We start from the raw sequence: 16,776 nt of genomic DNA, 5'->3' as shown, positions 1-16,776 counted from the left end.
CTTATACGGCTACAAGATTCGATATTCTCGGTTTCGAATTATACATTTTGAAGCTGGCAATGTGACACTTTGGCTTCGAGAAAAATGTAAACTGTTGATTTATATCCATTAGCGCACGCACGTGCAATGAAGGCACTCCTGGGCATGGTTAATCATTAACTCAGAAGGACATTACATGTGTGCCAACCACTGGGCTATCGCGGCTCGCGTATTGCATATTAGTGAAGTGTTTTATATAGATAGATAGTATTTTATTGTACACCATATAGACTAAACAAATACATTACACATGGATACAACCTAATTAGCATACAACTTTGGTGGCCTCATATACATAGCGATCTCTTCTAGGCAACTAACACATATGGCTTTAATGTTACACAAATAAAGAACGTGCATTAAAATTCAGTGGTACTTGCCCGGGTTCACACAATCTTAGATAAAATTCAAGAGTTTTATTCACTAGGCCATCTCGGCTTAATCCAATCGAGAACGTGTACTAAAATGTACCCTGCATTAGATTGCGATTATGGTCGGGCTATACAGTAACAGTAACAGCCTGTTAATGTCCCACTGCTGCGCTAAGGTCTCATCTCCCTTTTGAGCAGAATATATATATATATATATATATATTGTAAATAGTCAAAAGTAGATCAGTGATCGATTCGATTGTGAATCTGCCATTAAATAAAGACATAAAAAAGAGAGAAAATTTTCACCAAGGCACGAACAACACTTTGCAGAGGATTTATTTATTAACGAAACAAAACTGCATGTTTTGGAGTTCCCGAAACAAGCATTGTATTTTAAAAGCGGTCACAGACTTTTGGATGAATCACGATGCCAATTCGCGTCACGATATCCACTCGAAGTCAGCGAAACATCACCCACCTCTCTTCTTCTTCTTATTCGATACGCTCTTAGCAGAGCGGTCGTGGTCATCATGAAGTCGCTGATGTTATTCTTTTCTGGATGTTACGCTATCTCCCTATCAGCTGACATCCTGATACATTTATGCAATGGTCCGCCTACCGTAGATCTGATTTGGTCCTTCGCATAGGCGCCCGAAAAAAAAAGCCGAGATGGCCTAGTGGTTAGAATGCGTGAATCTTAACCCGGGCAAGCACCACTGAATTTTCATGTGCTAAATTGTGATTCTAATTCATCTCGTGCTTGACGGTGAAGGAAAACATGCATGTGTCTAAATTCATTGAAATTCTGCCACATGTGTATTCTACCAACCCGTGTTGGAGCAGCGCGGTGTAATAAGCTCCAAACCTTCTGCTCAAAAGGGAGATGAGACCTTAGCGCAGCAGTGGGACATTAACAAGCTGTTACTGTAGATGAGTCTAATGTATCACCTCCCTTACTTGTCATTACTTTGTATACGCACTAGTTTTATTCATTTTTTATGTTTTTTTTTTACTGGACTACCCTACTTCACGTCACAAACTACTCGTACTTGCTCGCTCTGTACCGAAATTATTATGGTATTATTAGGTTATTGTAACATTCATTGTTTTACTATGTACGCATATTCGATTTAATTTTTTTTTTCTAATTGTTCTGTAATTTTCTCTGTAAGTGATTTGAATGTAAATCTTTTGAGAAAATAAATGTCTTTAACCGTAAAAGAAGCATATGATCTTTCTTGGAGTTCAAGCTTGCTCCGTACCAAATTCCATCAAAATCGGTCCAGTGATATAGCCGTGAAAGCGTAACAGACAAAAAAAACAGAAAAAAAAAACAAATTTATAAGAACTGCTATCCTTCTATACCCCTATACAAATGAAAGTGATGGAATAAATCTTTGTTCAACACAATTAAACAAGACATTGTACCAAGAAGAATAACCATGATTTTCCTATAAAAAAGTCTTTTTTGGATTTTTTTTATTTATCTAGGAGAAGGTTTTGGAGCTTATTCCACCACGCTGTTCCAATGCGGGTTGGTAGAATACACATGTGGCAGAATTTCAATGAAATTAGACACATGCAGGTTTCCTCACGATGTTTTCCTTCACCGTTAAACACGAGATGAATTATAATCACAAATTAAGCACATGAAAATTCAGTGGTGCTTGCCCGAGCTTGAAGCCACGATCATCGGTTAAGATTCACGCGTTCTAACCACTGGGCCATCTCGGCTTTAGACTCATCTGATGTTTTTAAATTTTATATTTTTAAATTTTGGTGTTCGATTATGTATTAATAGACAGGCAGGCAATAAACACTTTTTTACCTAATACCTGCCTTTCTCCCCGCTATCGCGCGAGCGATGCCGCGGGCGTAAAACAGTTATAAATATGCATGTATGTATGTGCTAACTATATATATATATATATATATATATATATATAGTTCATCTCTTGCTAGCGAGCTCGGCTGATACCTGAGTCACTGTTTATTTCCAACGGACTCTACTTGCCCTATTTAACATCATCGGATTCTGTTGTTTGTATATAGCAACGCGCGAATCTCAAGAACTGTTGTGTTTTAATATTATTTTAGGTAATTTATTGTGAAAGGGATATTTATTTATATAAAATCCAAAAAACAAACAAAATAATGTCACAATAAATTAAATGAATATAACAAATAAATAAATCAAAAAAGTTTCCAATAATAAACAATACATTAAAAGAGTAAAAACAGCACACATTCGATATCGGCTACGGCGGTCAATTTCAAGAGAGATTAGCCAATTGCGAAGGACATATTATAGTGTATGTGTGTGCACAAACACAGGTGCACTCTCTATTCCCTAACTCTTATAATCCGACGGGACGGCAATCTGACACGAGCGGAAAGAGTTCAGGCGCAGTACTAACGGATTTACGTGCTTTCCGAGGCACAAGAGTGTACACATTTCCAACTTCCAGACTCCGGGCTGCTACTGAGAATTCACTGACAGAAAAACCCAATAACTTTTTATTGGCTCGACCTGGGAATTGATCCACTAGACCAACGAGTAGACCAACCGATCATATAACAATACAAGCATAAAGAAAAAAATATGTCAAGTTCTATAGTATATCCTATCATACTATATTTTCATTTTTTTTTATAGAATAGGAAGGTGGACGAGCATATGGGCCACCTGATGGTAAGTGGTCACCAAACGCCCTTAGACATTGGCATTGTAAGAAATGTCAACCATCGCTTATAGTCAATGCGCCACCAACCTTGGGAACTAAGATTTTATGTCCCTTGTGCCTGTAATTACACTGGCTCACTCACCCTTCAAACCGGAACACAACAATATCAAGTATTGCTGTTTTTCAGTAGAACATCTGATGAGTGGGTGGTACCTACCCAGACGAGCTTGCACAAAGCCCTACCACCAGTAAAATATGTATATATTTATGTAATTCAAACCCAGGTAGGGTTCGAATCAATCATCGGCTAATAAGATTCACGCGTTCTAACCACTGGGCCATCTCGGCTCACTGAAGAAGGTCACCGCGAGTGTTACAAATTTTAATTGCAGTTAATTTATGATTCATACTGTAACGGATGTTTAAATTATGATAGTCTGAAAAATTCCTTGTAACCTAAACTGTTGGTATTTACCGTGAAATTTGATTCAACTTCCAGGGTATGTTTCGTTGTGATGTCTCATATGGCTATTAGCCTATTCGAAGGGTAGAAGGAATACATATAATCAACTGGCTTTACGTTTTTCACGCGGTTTGCTAATAGCTCTGCTGTATTATGCACTACAAACAGTTCTTGATTGTTATATCTTTATTTATAATACAACACTATTACCGTAACCGTAACAGCCTGTGAATGTCCCACCGCTGGGCTAAAGGCCTCCTCTCCCTTTTTTGAGGAGAAGGTTTGGAGCTTATTCCACCACGCTGCCCCAGTGCGGGTTGGTGGAATACACATGTGGCAGAAATTCAGTTAAATTAGACACATGTAGGTTTCCTCACGATGTTTTCCTTCAACGTGAAGCACGAGTTGAACTATATCATTAATTTGTGATGAAATTCATTTCATTGAATTTTCATAAACTACAAAATTTTTTTGGGAATCCATAATGAAAATCATAGACATTCAGTGTCGAAGTAGTTTATTGGTCTTTACTCCTCTTGGGATTTTATTACTTAATCCTAACTAATATTATAAAAGTGAACGTGTGTTTGTTTGTTGCGCTTTCAGGCCTAAACCACTAAACCGATTTCAAAAATTCTTTCACCAATGGAAAGCTACAGTGAGTAACATAGGCTACATTTTGTCCCGGTATTCCCACTGGAACGGGAAATAGGCGGGTAAAGCCGCGGCAAAAACGCTAAGTTTCTTTATTAAGCTTTCACGTCTTAACTACTAGACCGATCATGATGAAACTTTGCACACCCGATCCCCTTAATCGCGGGCGATGCCGCGGGTGGAATCTTGTATTATATAAAGGTGAAGTGTTCGTTTGTTTGTGCGAGTCTCAGAATCTATTATATTATGCAATATATTTATTAAAAGATATATTAATTTACAAAGACAAAACAGTCCATTATTTGTTTTATCCGCTTTTTGTCAGCCATTTTTTTTCTTTGTTAGCTATTGCGCGCTTTAAATGTTACCAATATAAAAATAGTAGGAAAAAAATTCAGTAATGTAATTCGTTAAAATTTTCAATATTGAAATTTTAAAATTTATACAAATGCATGTTTTATCTGTGGTAATTAAATTGTAAATTAAAAAAAAAATTGTATATATGTATTTATTTGAGTTTTGTTTTATTCTCAATTATATTTTACATAATTCTGGATGTAAATAGTTATTGCAAATATATAAACATATATATACATATGTCTGTTCATATTTCGTCCTGAATAGAAAATTTCTTATACTTATCCGCTGTTTAAGCTAGCGGTAATCGTGGATGCGATATCCATGAGGTCAGGATTGAACCTGTCCTGTGCGCTGCAAGGTCCCATCTTCCGTTAATAAAGGCTCGTGTATTGCTTACCGATTTTAGCTTACGAATTTAAAAAAAAAAAAACGTGACGAAGATCTTTCTTTGTTCGAATAATGTTTCCCAAAAGCGAGCTGACTCATCGAAATAAAAAATCGGAGCTCAGTATTAATTAGATTTTAATAAAAAACAACTGTCTGGAAAAATCTCTTGCTTAAATTATACGAATTGTATTTCGGTTCTATGCACTCATAGACACTCAAATAGATTTTTAAGTTCCAAAGTGCATATCACAGATCTCTCCCCTTACCCCACCCCCTGTCTAGACTAGGTATGCAACAGCTGATTTGAACTCCGAAACTGTATAAAAGTGCTTAGTTTATTGTTTGACGCCGCGCGGTTCGGACGTGCTGCCTGCTCTACCGATTTATTGATATTCTTTGTTTAAATAATTAAATATATTTTATATGATTTCAAAACTTAACTAATAATATATTATTAATCATTTCTTCTTGTGTTTTGTTTATATATTAATTTATAAAATATTTTTTTATAAAATTTATTATATTTAATATATTATTATTGTTATTATATTTAACACTACCTTCATGTCTAGACTAGCAAAGTGTATTAAGTAATTTAAATTTGGAATGTTATGTTTAGTCAGTTTGAGACAATACACCGCGCGGTTAAGACGTGTGTTTTGTGGTTTTTGTTTTAAATAAACTGCAGTGATTAAAATAAAATACACCTATAATTATTTAAATAAAATAATATTGGCATTAATAATATTATATCACCTATTTATTTGTTAAAATTTAATATTATCTATTTTTTTTTTTTATTGACTGACACCAATAGGAATACGTCTACTATATTTTATTACAAGACAGCTTGCAGAATAGCCGTGTTTTTCGTCTTAATTATTGAATAATAAAACATATTTGTATATTATTTTAATATTTTACTTTGAACGGAGTATAATCCTAGTTATATCTTAAATATCTTTGTGTGTTTGTATGTTTGTTACACAATAACGATCGAATGGTTTGTGATTTTCTAATGATATTTTGCATAGAAGTTTATTATATCGTGGACTAGAAATGGGATACTCCTTTATTTATTTATTATTATATTAATAGAGATACGTTAGGGCTACAGCTTGTTTGGAAAATAACGAAAAGAAAGTTTTGCGGAACTCCATTTAGAAGTTAGGAAAGTTGATAAACTATTTCGGCTATATTTTGCTTCATATGAAGTAAATTACTATATAACAGTGGAATAGAAAACTAGACGTCTAATAATCTATTATAAGCGTTATTATATGCAATGGAATTACAGACTGGCATACAATATATTTATATATAGATATTTTTTGCTAAGTTTCCCGTTTTGCCGCTGGATTATAGAACTTTACCCCTTACGTTGTTTTTCACGACATTATATTTAAAAAGCTTAGACGTATTTTAAGCCTTATAGGCTTGTTTTTTTTTTTAAATATTCCTAACTCGGGTTCCGAACGCTAATTTTGAATATAGAACATATCATTCATGAGTTAAAACAACAATAAAGAAAAACAAACAATTGTCAAATCTTTGACGTATGATTTTTTTAAGCTTGGAACATTTTAGCGTTTAGTAACAGTGGGTAATAAGTGACTAAGATTCTAACCTAAAGTGCCACGGAAATAGTGATATAAGTGAATACTGCCAAATTAAAAAAAAGTGTTTTGTACGCGTTTATCTTGATAATGTTCAGTTCCAATTGTAAATATAACAACTGACGGCTTGAATAGTCATAATGTTCTGCCTCTTTGGCCAGCGTGAGTATTTTTTAATTATATATTTATTGTAAGTTGTAAATAATTATTTTCAAGGAACTATTGTTTTATTTTATTTTGTAATTTTTGTTTTTTTTTTAATGTTTAATTTAATTAACGTTTTTCATATCACGATATATTTTTGTATGTTGTGTATTGAGTTAGTGTTAATTTTTAACGCTGGCAATATTTAATGGTATGGCATTTGTTTGGCATTGATTGGCATGTTATGGAATAAATATAAATTTGTTATAAATTATTATAGTTCTCGTTCTTTAGATTCAATCTTAATATTTATCAGTGAAATGAAATGAAATGACAATATCCATACTAATACCATAAGAGTAACTCTGTCTGTCTGTTACGCATTCAAGGCTAAACCACTAAACCGATTCTGATGAAATTTGGTATGAAGGATGCTTGAACCCCAAAGAAGGACGTAGGCTACTTTTTTTATACCTATCACCCCTTTTTTTTACTTTTGACGCTTTTTTCTAGGGAAGTAAAAATCGGTTAACTTTTACAATGTATTCGTAATAAAATATTAATTCAAATAAACATTAAAAAAAATGAAGACTTTCAATATAGTTTTCTTCAACTAATTGACATTTCCCAATAAAAAAAAACGATACGTTTGAAACTTATATCCCTTTTTGTGCTTGGTGTACAAAGCCATACGGAAACCAGACACTGCAGGCTGGGTCCTCCGGGGCTAAGTCTAGTCTAGACTGAACCTAGGTCAACGTTCCGACAACAAAGGGTTACCTTAGACTAATTCGATTTTTCGTCAGTCTGACATCGCTATGACGTTATTTATCGCGAATGTGTAGACGGGACGTTGTCTGCAGACGCGGAGGTGCAATATAGACGTTCGTGTGGCCAGTAGCTAACCGTCCTGACTTACCTGACCGAAATTAATATAACAGCTGTAGGTATTTTTGTACGGAATTGACCTGGTAGTTAGATCACTCAAATATTAAATTATGATTGTGGGTTTAAACCAAGCACCACTGAAATTTCATGTTCGTTACTTGTGTTTGTAATTAATCATTGAGTAGGCTCGCATGTGTCAGATGAAATACCATCTACCACGAGTGTATTCACCGCCAACTCGGATTGGGGCAGCGTGGTGGGAAATGCTCCGAAACGAAAGAGGAAAGAAAGCATGTGTCCGGAATCAATAAATATCGTTCGATCAGTATCCTAAAGAGCTATCCTCCCCCTATTTCATACTCCCGTCTTTTTTATGCGCGTCTCAAATGTCTTTACATATCGCTATAATTTGTTTTTGCTATAATTTTTTTTTTTATATATAATTTTTATTTTGATAAGGATTAATACTGTCCTACGAATGAAAATGGGTACTGTAGCTTATCTATTATATAAAAGATAGATATATGCTTTAATAATAAGTTAAGTGTATTAGCTTTTTGTTATGTACTATAAGAAACCCCACCTCCCCCAATATATCTACCGAACGGATTTTCATACGGATTCCACCAATGGACGGAGAGATTCATTAGGAAGAAGGTTTTGTGTTAATTGGCTGAAATATCACGATACAGTAACAGACTGTTAATGTCCCACTGCTGGGCTAAGGCCTCCTCTCCCTTTTGAGGAGAAGGTTTGGAGCTTATTCCACCACGCTGCTCCAATGCGGGTTGGTAGAATACACATGTGGCATAATTTCAATGAAATTAGACACATGCAGGTTTCCTCACGATGTTTTCCTTCACCGTCAAGCACGAGATGAATTATAATCACAAATTAAGCACATGAAAATTCAGTGGTGCTTGCCCGGGTTTGAACCCACGATCGTCAGTTAAGATTCACGCGTTCTAACCACTAGGCCATCTCGGCTTTTTTTCACGATATCACGATGATTCTTGAAAATGTCGGAATCATGCCGCCTGGGAGCTCTACAGGCGTGCGCCGCGTAAACCATTAGTTATATGTATTACAATATAAATGTTTTTTGTAAGACCCTTATTCTATATATATATATTTCATACCCGTATGAAGCCGACCACGGGTAGTAAGTTATATATCTGTGGTGGGTACTATGTGAATCCAAGTCAATGATCAAACATTATTCAATAGAGAAGCGTTACACTTACGTTTGTTTTCTTAAATCTAGCAGTAAAAACACATTCGGTTGTTTGTAACGAAAGTCTCACTGGTGGTAGAGCTTTTTGTAAGCTCGTCTGGGTAGGTACCACCCACGCGTCAGATATTCCACCGCAAAACAGCAGTGCTTGGTATTATTCTGTTCCGGTTTGAGTGAGCCAGTGTAATTACAGGCACAAGGTACATAACATCTTAGTTACCAAGGTCGGTGGCGCATTGGTGATGTAAGCGATGATTAACATTTCTAACAATGCCAATGTCTATGGGCGTTGGTGACCACTTACCATCAGGTGGTCCATATGCTCGTCCGCCAACCTATACTATAAAAAAAAAGTCACACGAACGAAAAACCTACTCTACTTCGTCATATCTCGGCCTAGAAATGACGCACAAACGGTATAATGATATATTTAATTATTTATTTGAACATTGTAAATTGTCTTTGTTTTTTATTGAATGTAGGTAAGCAGCCTTGCAAATGGGCCACATGCCGAGTGGTCTAAGCTGACGTGACACGGCTAATATACATCAGATGAAACTTATATTTATTATGTTGTTTATCTCAATTGTTCCAGGTGAGTGCGACAATCCCTTCAAGTCTAAAGCCACTGCAGACGATGATGACGTAAGTTATTTTTTGAACTGGCAACCCTTAATGGCCTTGGAAATATTTCCAATCGTATTTGTAAGTATAGATGCAACTTCGTTACTCTTAAAAGCAAAAACTACTGGACGTATAGTGATGAAATTCGGATTAGAGATAGTCAATATACTGACTTAGCATATATGTGGGTTCGATTCCCACCCAGGACAGATATTAGTGTGCATTAACATGTCTGTTTGTCCTCAGTCTGGGTGTAATTATCTATATCAGTATGTATTTACAAAAGAAAAATAGTATATGTAGTATATCAGTTGTCTGGTTTCCATACTACAAGCTCTGTACAAGAAATAATGGGGTTCTTTTCATAATAAACTTTATATTGTGGGATATTTATTAGTATGGTGATATACACGATTCTATTCTTAATACAGAAGACAGAATTTATGGTTGTTTATCGCAGCAGGTTAAGGTTCGCGTACAAATCTCAGCCTTAAATATATTTTTTTTATAATAGATTTATAAGTTCAGTTTTTTTAAATGTATTATTTCAAAGGCTTACTGGCACATGAGTGACTTGAAAGTAAGTGAACACAAAGTCCCACTACAGGGTCAAAGTATTTAATTCTCTTCTGTGAAGAAATATTTGTATGTGAGCTGACAAAGGTCTTGCTTCCTAGGCAGCAAGAATTAAACTGTTCAAAAAAAATCTCTTGCGAAACGCAACGTTTTTGCTTAGTCGGTAAACAAGATGGCGATTACCAATACTTTCACTAACGTACTCGTACTATATGACCCAGATAACCGCTTCGCGATTTATGTAATCCAGGTACTTTTTAAAATGTCACAGTGTTAATTAATTTTTTTTATTCCATTTTGTGGACATTTAAAATGTAAAATAACAATTAATTCGATTTAAAAGTAATTTATTTCGATTTTACTGAATCCATTTTGATGCAATTTTCTTTTAATATATTCGCTATTTTAACATCATACTCCATTTAGGTTTTGTGAATTACTTCATTCATCCTAGCTGATAAATGTGAAAGTAAAACTGAACCGATTATCATGTAATTTTGCATATACGTCAGGAGTTTAGAAAAGGACATAGGGTAGATAAAACCTCCCCCTCTTCATACGTGGGTAAAAGTGCACGCGGAAACTGGTATTTCATATAGAAAATCACGATTCGATTCGTACTCTAGCGTGTTATATATATTTTGTTATTTATATGTTTACATTGTTGAAACCGACTAATTTTTTCTTTATATTTTATCGACTGCGGTAACGAAAACTGGAACCCTGCGGTCAAACAGAGCTTCCTTCGATAATAATATATTGACCGCATGACCAGCACAGAATGTAACAAAATAATAAATATTAAAAAAAAAACTTGTAAAATTTTATACTGGAAAGGCTTCTATATCTTCATACGGCATTCTCCCTTTGGCAATTTTCGGGGACAATATGGGGGTCTTTAAAAATAAATATGAAGTGAGGGTTGGTTATCAATAAGTTCGTAATTTTTGTTCAATTAGCTTAAGTTAAAGTCCAAAAAGGACTTAACACATATCCTACCTAACAACTGACCCCAGTGGGAAGGGGGAATCGGCAGATGGAAGCTAAGTAATAACAAATTTTAAGCATTTAAAAATTAAAGTACATATTTAATGTATTCATTTAAAGTACTAGGATATCATAATGGATAGGGAATTGCTTAGTGCCCTTATATCTCCATATACAGATATTAATAAAAAAAGCTTATAATTATTTTCGTAGAATAGTTCTAAGTGTGTGAATATGTCATGATGACTGTTAATGTTTATTTGGCTTTTCTCTACTACTAAGAATATAGTGAACTTGTATTGTTCAAATGTAAATCATATATATATTAATGAAATATTGTTTTCACGAAATCAATTGTGCACACTAATTAGATCAATTTGGATAATTGCGTGTATTGGTAAGCAAAATTCGTGCCAAGGTTCATTGGTTGCGTCAAAAATATCATAGACAAAACCTGTCTAGACCACTTGACGCCTGCAACACATCGATTTATTTAAAATCTATTATTAAAAGATCACACAGCTTACAGCGCTGCAGCGCATTACGTACATACATGTTACCATCAAGAACGGTATTGTTCATCGATGATTTAATGTTACCTTTTCTCAAATGAGCGATTTAAGCGCTTGGTAAATGGAACTGGCTTCAGAACGTTCTATTTTCAGCATAGCGACAGCGTATCTATGTCAGAAGGGCTCGGGGGGCTGTGACGTAAAAGTGCATTCGAATTTCAAACCGAATACAAAACGTAACATGTATTTTTTATGAAAATAAATCTTTTACCGTACGAAATACAGATCAAAATTCATTGTATTTAAATTAGACGCGGTTTACCTTGGCAATTTCAATATCAAATGGTAATATTATGAGGAAGTGGCGTTCTATTTAGAAATTTATGATATTGGTATAAAGTCCATAGTTAAATGTAATGTTTATTGCGTTGTATTGGCATGGCCCGTGATTACCATACAAAGGTGGCACCGAATTCATTTCTTAAAGGACACAGTGTTGAAACACGGTGTTTTAGATAATGATTCACGGACAAAGAAGCGTATTGTGTTCCATGCTGGAAAACAATTCAATTTGCTGACACCGTTTAGATAGATCGTTGAACTTGAATTTTATGTAGCGGAAAAATAAAGTTCGAATTGAATTGTTTAGCGATTTGAAGGGCGTTTTTTTGTTGAGTTTGATGTGCTTGGCATTTATGCGTGCCTAGTACTTTAACGCGGTAACCGACAAAAACTACGCAGTTAGTTCAGTGACTTCTCTACTACAAATTGGATATGATGATTTATAAAAAATAATAAAACAGTTAAAAAAACAGTTTATCAGTTTACAGAAAAGTAATTTAAAAAATAATGTCATTCTTCAAGCATAAGGACCGTGGAAGATTGAGATAACTAAATTGATTTAATATTTTTGTTATTGTTTACGAATTTAAAAATTATAAAAACATAAAATATTAACTAGCTCTTAGTAAATTAAGCACTATTGTGGTATATTTAACGAGTCCGGTGCTATATGTTATGCTAATGGTGATCTGGGTCGTTTCGTTTCGGCCATGTTCTGGTAAATATTGAGATGGATATATACAATTTTGCGCATGCCTGAGCGAGATAAAGCAATGTTTGTCAACATACCAACGCGATTTTAAATTTAGAACTTGTTGGCTTCCGTGTTTTATTTTTTTTAACAGAGATGTGTTGCCACATTCGATAGTATTTCTAATTCTACATTTGTTTTTACGTAATAGATTACATAATGTATATGTTATGTAATTCATATTGCACTTCACGCGCATCTATCATTGACGCAATATAATAGCAATTCTAAATTGCTATAAGAAGACTTTTAATGTAGCAAGATTAAGTATTAAAAAAGTAGACGTACCACCACGTTTGGGTCAGTACCACCTGCTTATCCTACCTTTACTTTAGTATTGTTGTGTCCCGGTTCGAATGAATGAGTGAATGAGTCAGTGTAATTAAAGGGTTGACGATGTAAGGAGTAGTGAATATTTCTTAAAATGCCTTGTGTCTATGGGCGGTAGTGACTGACCACTTCAGATGGTATATTCTTCGCCTTACTATTTAAAAAAAATGCCATGATTATTGTATTGTAACGGGAGAAAACAAATTAAAATTGGCTTACTAAATCAATCGAGTAATCAAATTCAACTGAATATATGAATCGTCCGGTGGTAGGGCTCTGTGAAGGCCCAATTGGATGGTACCACCCACTCATCAATCCATTATCGAGCTGGGCGTAACAAACGAAGGTTATGAGTTCGATAAATATATCCGACATTAGTTTTTGTGGAATTCCAGTTTGTTATTTTTTTGTATAATATTATTATGCTACGAATTTTGCGGGAGAATCTGGTAGCCAGAAGGTAGCCTAATAATAAATTAATTGGTAGAAGGGCTTTATGCAAGCCCGTCTGCGTAGGTAGATATCACCTACCGTACCGTAACAGCCTGTGAATGTCCCACTGCTGGGCTAAAGGTCTCCTCTCCTCTTTTTTTGAGGAGAAGGTTTGGAGCTTATTCCACCACGCTGCTCCAATGCGGGTTGGTAGAATTCACATGTGGCAGAATTTCAGTGAAATTAGACACATGCAGGTTTCCTCACGATGTTTTCCTTCACCGTAAAGCACGAGATGAATTATAATCACAAATTAAGCACATGAAAATTCAGTGGTGCTTGCCCGGGTTTGAACCCACGATCATCGGTTAAGATTCACGCGTTCTTACCACAGGGCCATCTCGGCTTTTTTATCACCTACTCATCACAATATACTCTACCGCCAAAAAGCAATACGTTGTGTTATTGTGTTCCGGTTGGAAGGGTTCGTGAGCCATGTAACAAGCACAAACATAGCATCTTAGTTCCCAAGGTCGGTGGCTCATTGGTGATGTAAGAAATGGTTAATATTTCTTGCTTAATATGTCTATGAGCGGGTGATCATTCACCAACAAGTGGCTGTTCTGTCCGTCTCATCTACCTATATAAAAATGACCATAGATTCTGGAACTGCTAGGAAAGTAAACAACTTCTACCGACCTCCTTGGTGTGGTATTAAGTATATCCTGCCTATAATTACATTTGGTCACTGAAATACAATTTCTTTATACAAGGGTCTACAATTTAGTATTTTTAGTATTTTTTTATTTCCTTGTCATCGTCAAACAGGCCATTTATAAAGTTCGACATTTGATCGCAACAAATGAAGTTTTATTTTTCAGAGATTAATTAATTAGTGAGTTTCTCGCCGGTTCTTCTCGGTAGAATCTACATTCTGAAACGGTGGTAGTTATAAGTTTAATTAAAATATATAAAATTACTTAAAAGTGCCCGTAAGAGCCTTGAATGAAGTATATATTTTAATTTGTTTTTTTATTTAAGTGATAATGATGTTAAGTGGTCACCATCGCCAATGTGCTTCCAACCTTGGGAACAAAGAAGGTATGTCCCTTGTGCATGTAGTTACACTGGCTCACTCATCCTTCAAACCGGAACGCAATAATACTTAGTATTGCGGTAAAATATTAAAACGATTTTCGTTGTATGTTTGTAAAATAATTACCTTTTATTATCAAACAACGGCTGCATGACCCACCGGCCCAGTGGATACCGATAAACGTTATCACGTGTGCCGAATCTTATCGTTTATCACAAGGGCGTGAAACTAAACTCGATGTTATAATTTCTGTGTTTGTTTCGGAAAATTAATTTTGTCTGATGCATTCACTTCTACTTTGTTCTGGACTGATTACACCATACTGCTCAAATGAGTGATGGTCGATACCACCGCTCATAACCCCGACGCCCGGGACTTAAAAGATAGGTCGTAATCCTGGGGCCGTGGATGCGTGAAGTGGGGGCCTGACGTGTCTTATTTCCGACGGCACTGATAAGGACGGCAACTGGGATGGCCAAGTGCTGTCGTACGCACTATCGAGGAGTGCGGGGGGGGTGTCAAGATTACCTGTTCCTTCTGTAAACAGCTCCACCAATCTACAAGAGGAGCATAGCACGGGAGGGGCCGCGGATGTGTTATATCAACACAATCCCGCAGCCTCTTTGACCGTCTCTCCGTCATATATTCTCGTATTGTTAATTAATTACCATATATAGATATACGACGAAATTTTTTTATAGCTATTTTTAAACTTTATAGAATGCATTCATATATCTCGTACCGTTAAGGCTGCGTTCGTAAGAAACGCATTCGCTTGATAGTTTTTAATGGACCTTTCGAAATCGGCCGACCACTTTCGGAGATTACTTCCCACATCCATAAACCTCTTTATAACATAAATATATCATATATGTTTAGCTTATATGTAGCACGCAATGGACTGCTGGGCAAAATTCATCTCTCGGGGTAAGTATGTTCGAAGTCCCACCACGCCGTTTTACTCGTATTTTAGATTGGTGGGTTTACGTAATAAGCGAATGAGTCCTACCTGTGACGTCATAATAATGTAGATCTACTTGTATAGATGTATAGGTTTAATAGTTTTTATGATTTTTTATATTTCTTTCCGCTTTAAAGATTAACAAATATATTTATGTACTAGTTTCCGGTCGTAGCTTAGCCTAAGCTTAGTAGGGGTATTATGTATGTATGTGCCAACGTGTTCGAAAAATTTCATGATGATCAGTTGAATAGCTAAGATGTTAGAGCGTAACAAACAAATGAACTCGCTTGCGCATTTATTAATAAGAATTTGGAGGAATTATTTTTAAAATCATTTTTTTGACATTATATTTTATAAAAAGCCGAGATGGCCTAGTGGTTAGAACGCGTGAATCTTAACCGATGATCGTGGGTTCAAACCCGGGCAAGCATCACTGAATTTTCATTTGCTTAATTTGTGTTTATAATTCATCTCGTGCTTGACGGTGAAGAAAAACATCGTGAGGAAACCTGCATGTGTCTAATTTCATTGAAATTCTGCCACATGTGTATTCTACCAACCCGCATTGGAGCAGCGTGGTGGAATAAGCTCCAAACCTTCTCCTTAAAAGGGAGAGGAGGCCTTAGCCCAGCAGTCAGTGGGACATTAACAGGCTGTTACTGTATATTTTACGAAGAAGTTTAACAACGTCCATTTAACTTAAATTTATAAACTACATTAGAGGTTAATAAGAAAAAAAAAAGCACCCACGCATCTTTATAAAAGTACTAGGATAACAGTTGCCGCAAGAAGCACTCAAAAAACGACCTTCGTATTACAAAAAGACTTGTACACAAAGTTCAATGAGCTATCTAGTATTCGTAATTAGGTTTTCCATCATACGACACAATACGTTCTTCCTTAGTAAATGTTTATAAAAAACACCGTGTTTAAACGCCGTGTCGATTTAGAAGTGATTTCGGTGTTTAGTTTTTGTTTAAGCTACATGGCGTGTGTTAACCAACATGCGATATCTCATAAACAACTAAGCTTTGTTAAGTGTTTCTTATTACCAATTTTTATCGATTATCGATGATTTCATGACTGATTTCGGGAAGACTATATAAATAATATAACTATAGCCTATATATATAATATAACATTAACGGCCTTCATTACAAATAATGCTTAGCGAGTGTCTTTCTGTCTTCTTCTTTCGATTGTCATTCAATAATGACAGAAAGAGAAACCGTGCTTAGTTAAACTAGGTTAGGTATAAAAAAGTAGCTTATGTTCTTTAAAATATGAATGATATTTTTTTTTGTTAAAGTGAAGTATAT

The 16,776-nt window shown here is 35.3% G+C and overlaps 1 protein-coding gene across 4 annotated transcripts in view; it reads left to right on the top strand.

Moving 5' to 3' along the window:
• Positions 1–16,776, top strand: part of LOC126779172 (protein FAM214A) — a 47,673-nt gene that overhangs the window by 14,904 nt on the left and 15,993 nt on the right. For 2 of the 4 annotated variants that reach the window (XM_050503066.1, XM_050503064.1), the window contains exon 2: positions 9,439–9,488. The exons of 1 other annotated variant lie outside the window; for it this stretch is intronic. Coding sequence is in view for 2 of the 3 variants with exons in the window: in XM_050503064.1 (XP_050359021.1) it covers positions 9,439–9,488 (50 nt within the window). In the remaining variant the exon portion in view is untranslated. Of the gene's footprint in view, positions 1–6,702; positions 6,740–9,438; positions 9,489–16,776 lie in introns of those variants that run through there. One more of the 4 variants, XM_050503063.1, reaches the window with a different exon arrangement.

This window comes from Nymphalis io, chromosome 28, assembly GCF_905147045.1.
Source record: "Nymphalis io chromosome 28, ilAglIoxx1.1, whole genome shotgun sequence".
Lineage (NCBI taxonomy): Eukaryota > Metazoa > Arthropoda > Insecta > Lepidoptera > Nymphalidae > Nymphalis > Nymphalis io.
This window is presented reverse-complemented; position numbering and strand designations above follow the sequence as displayed.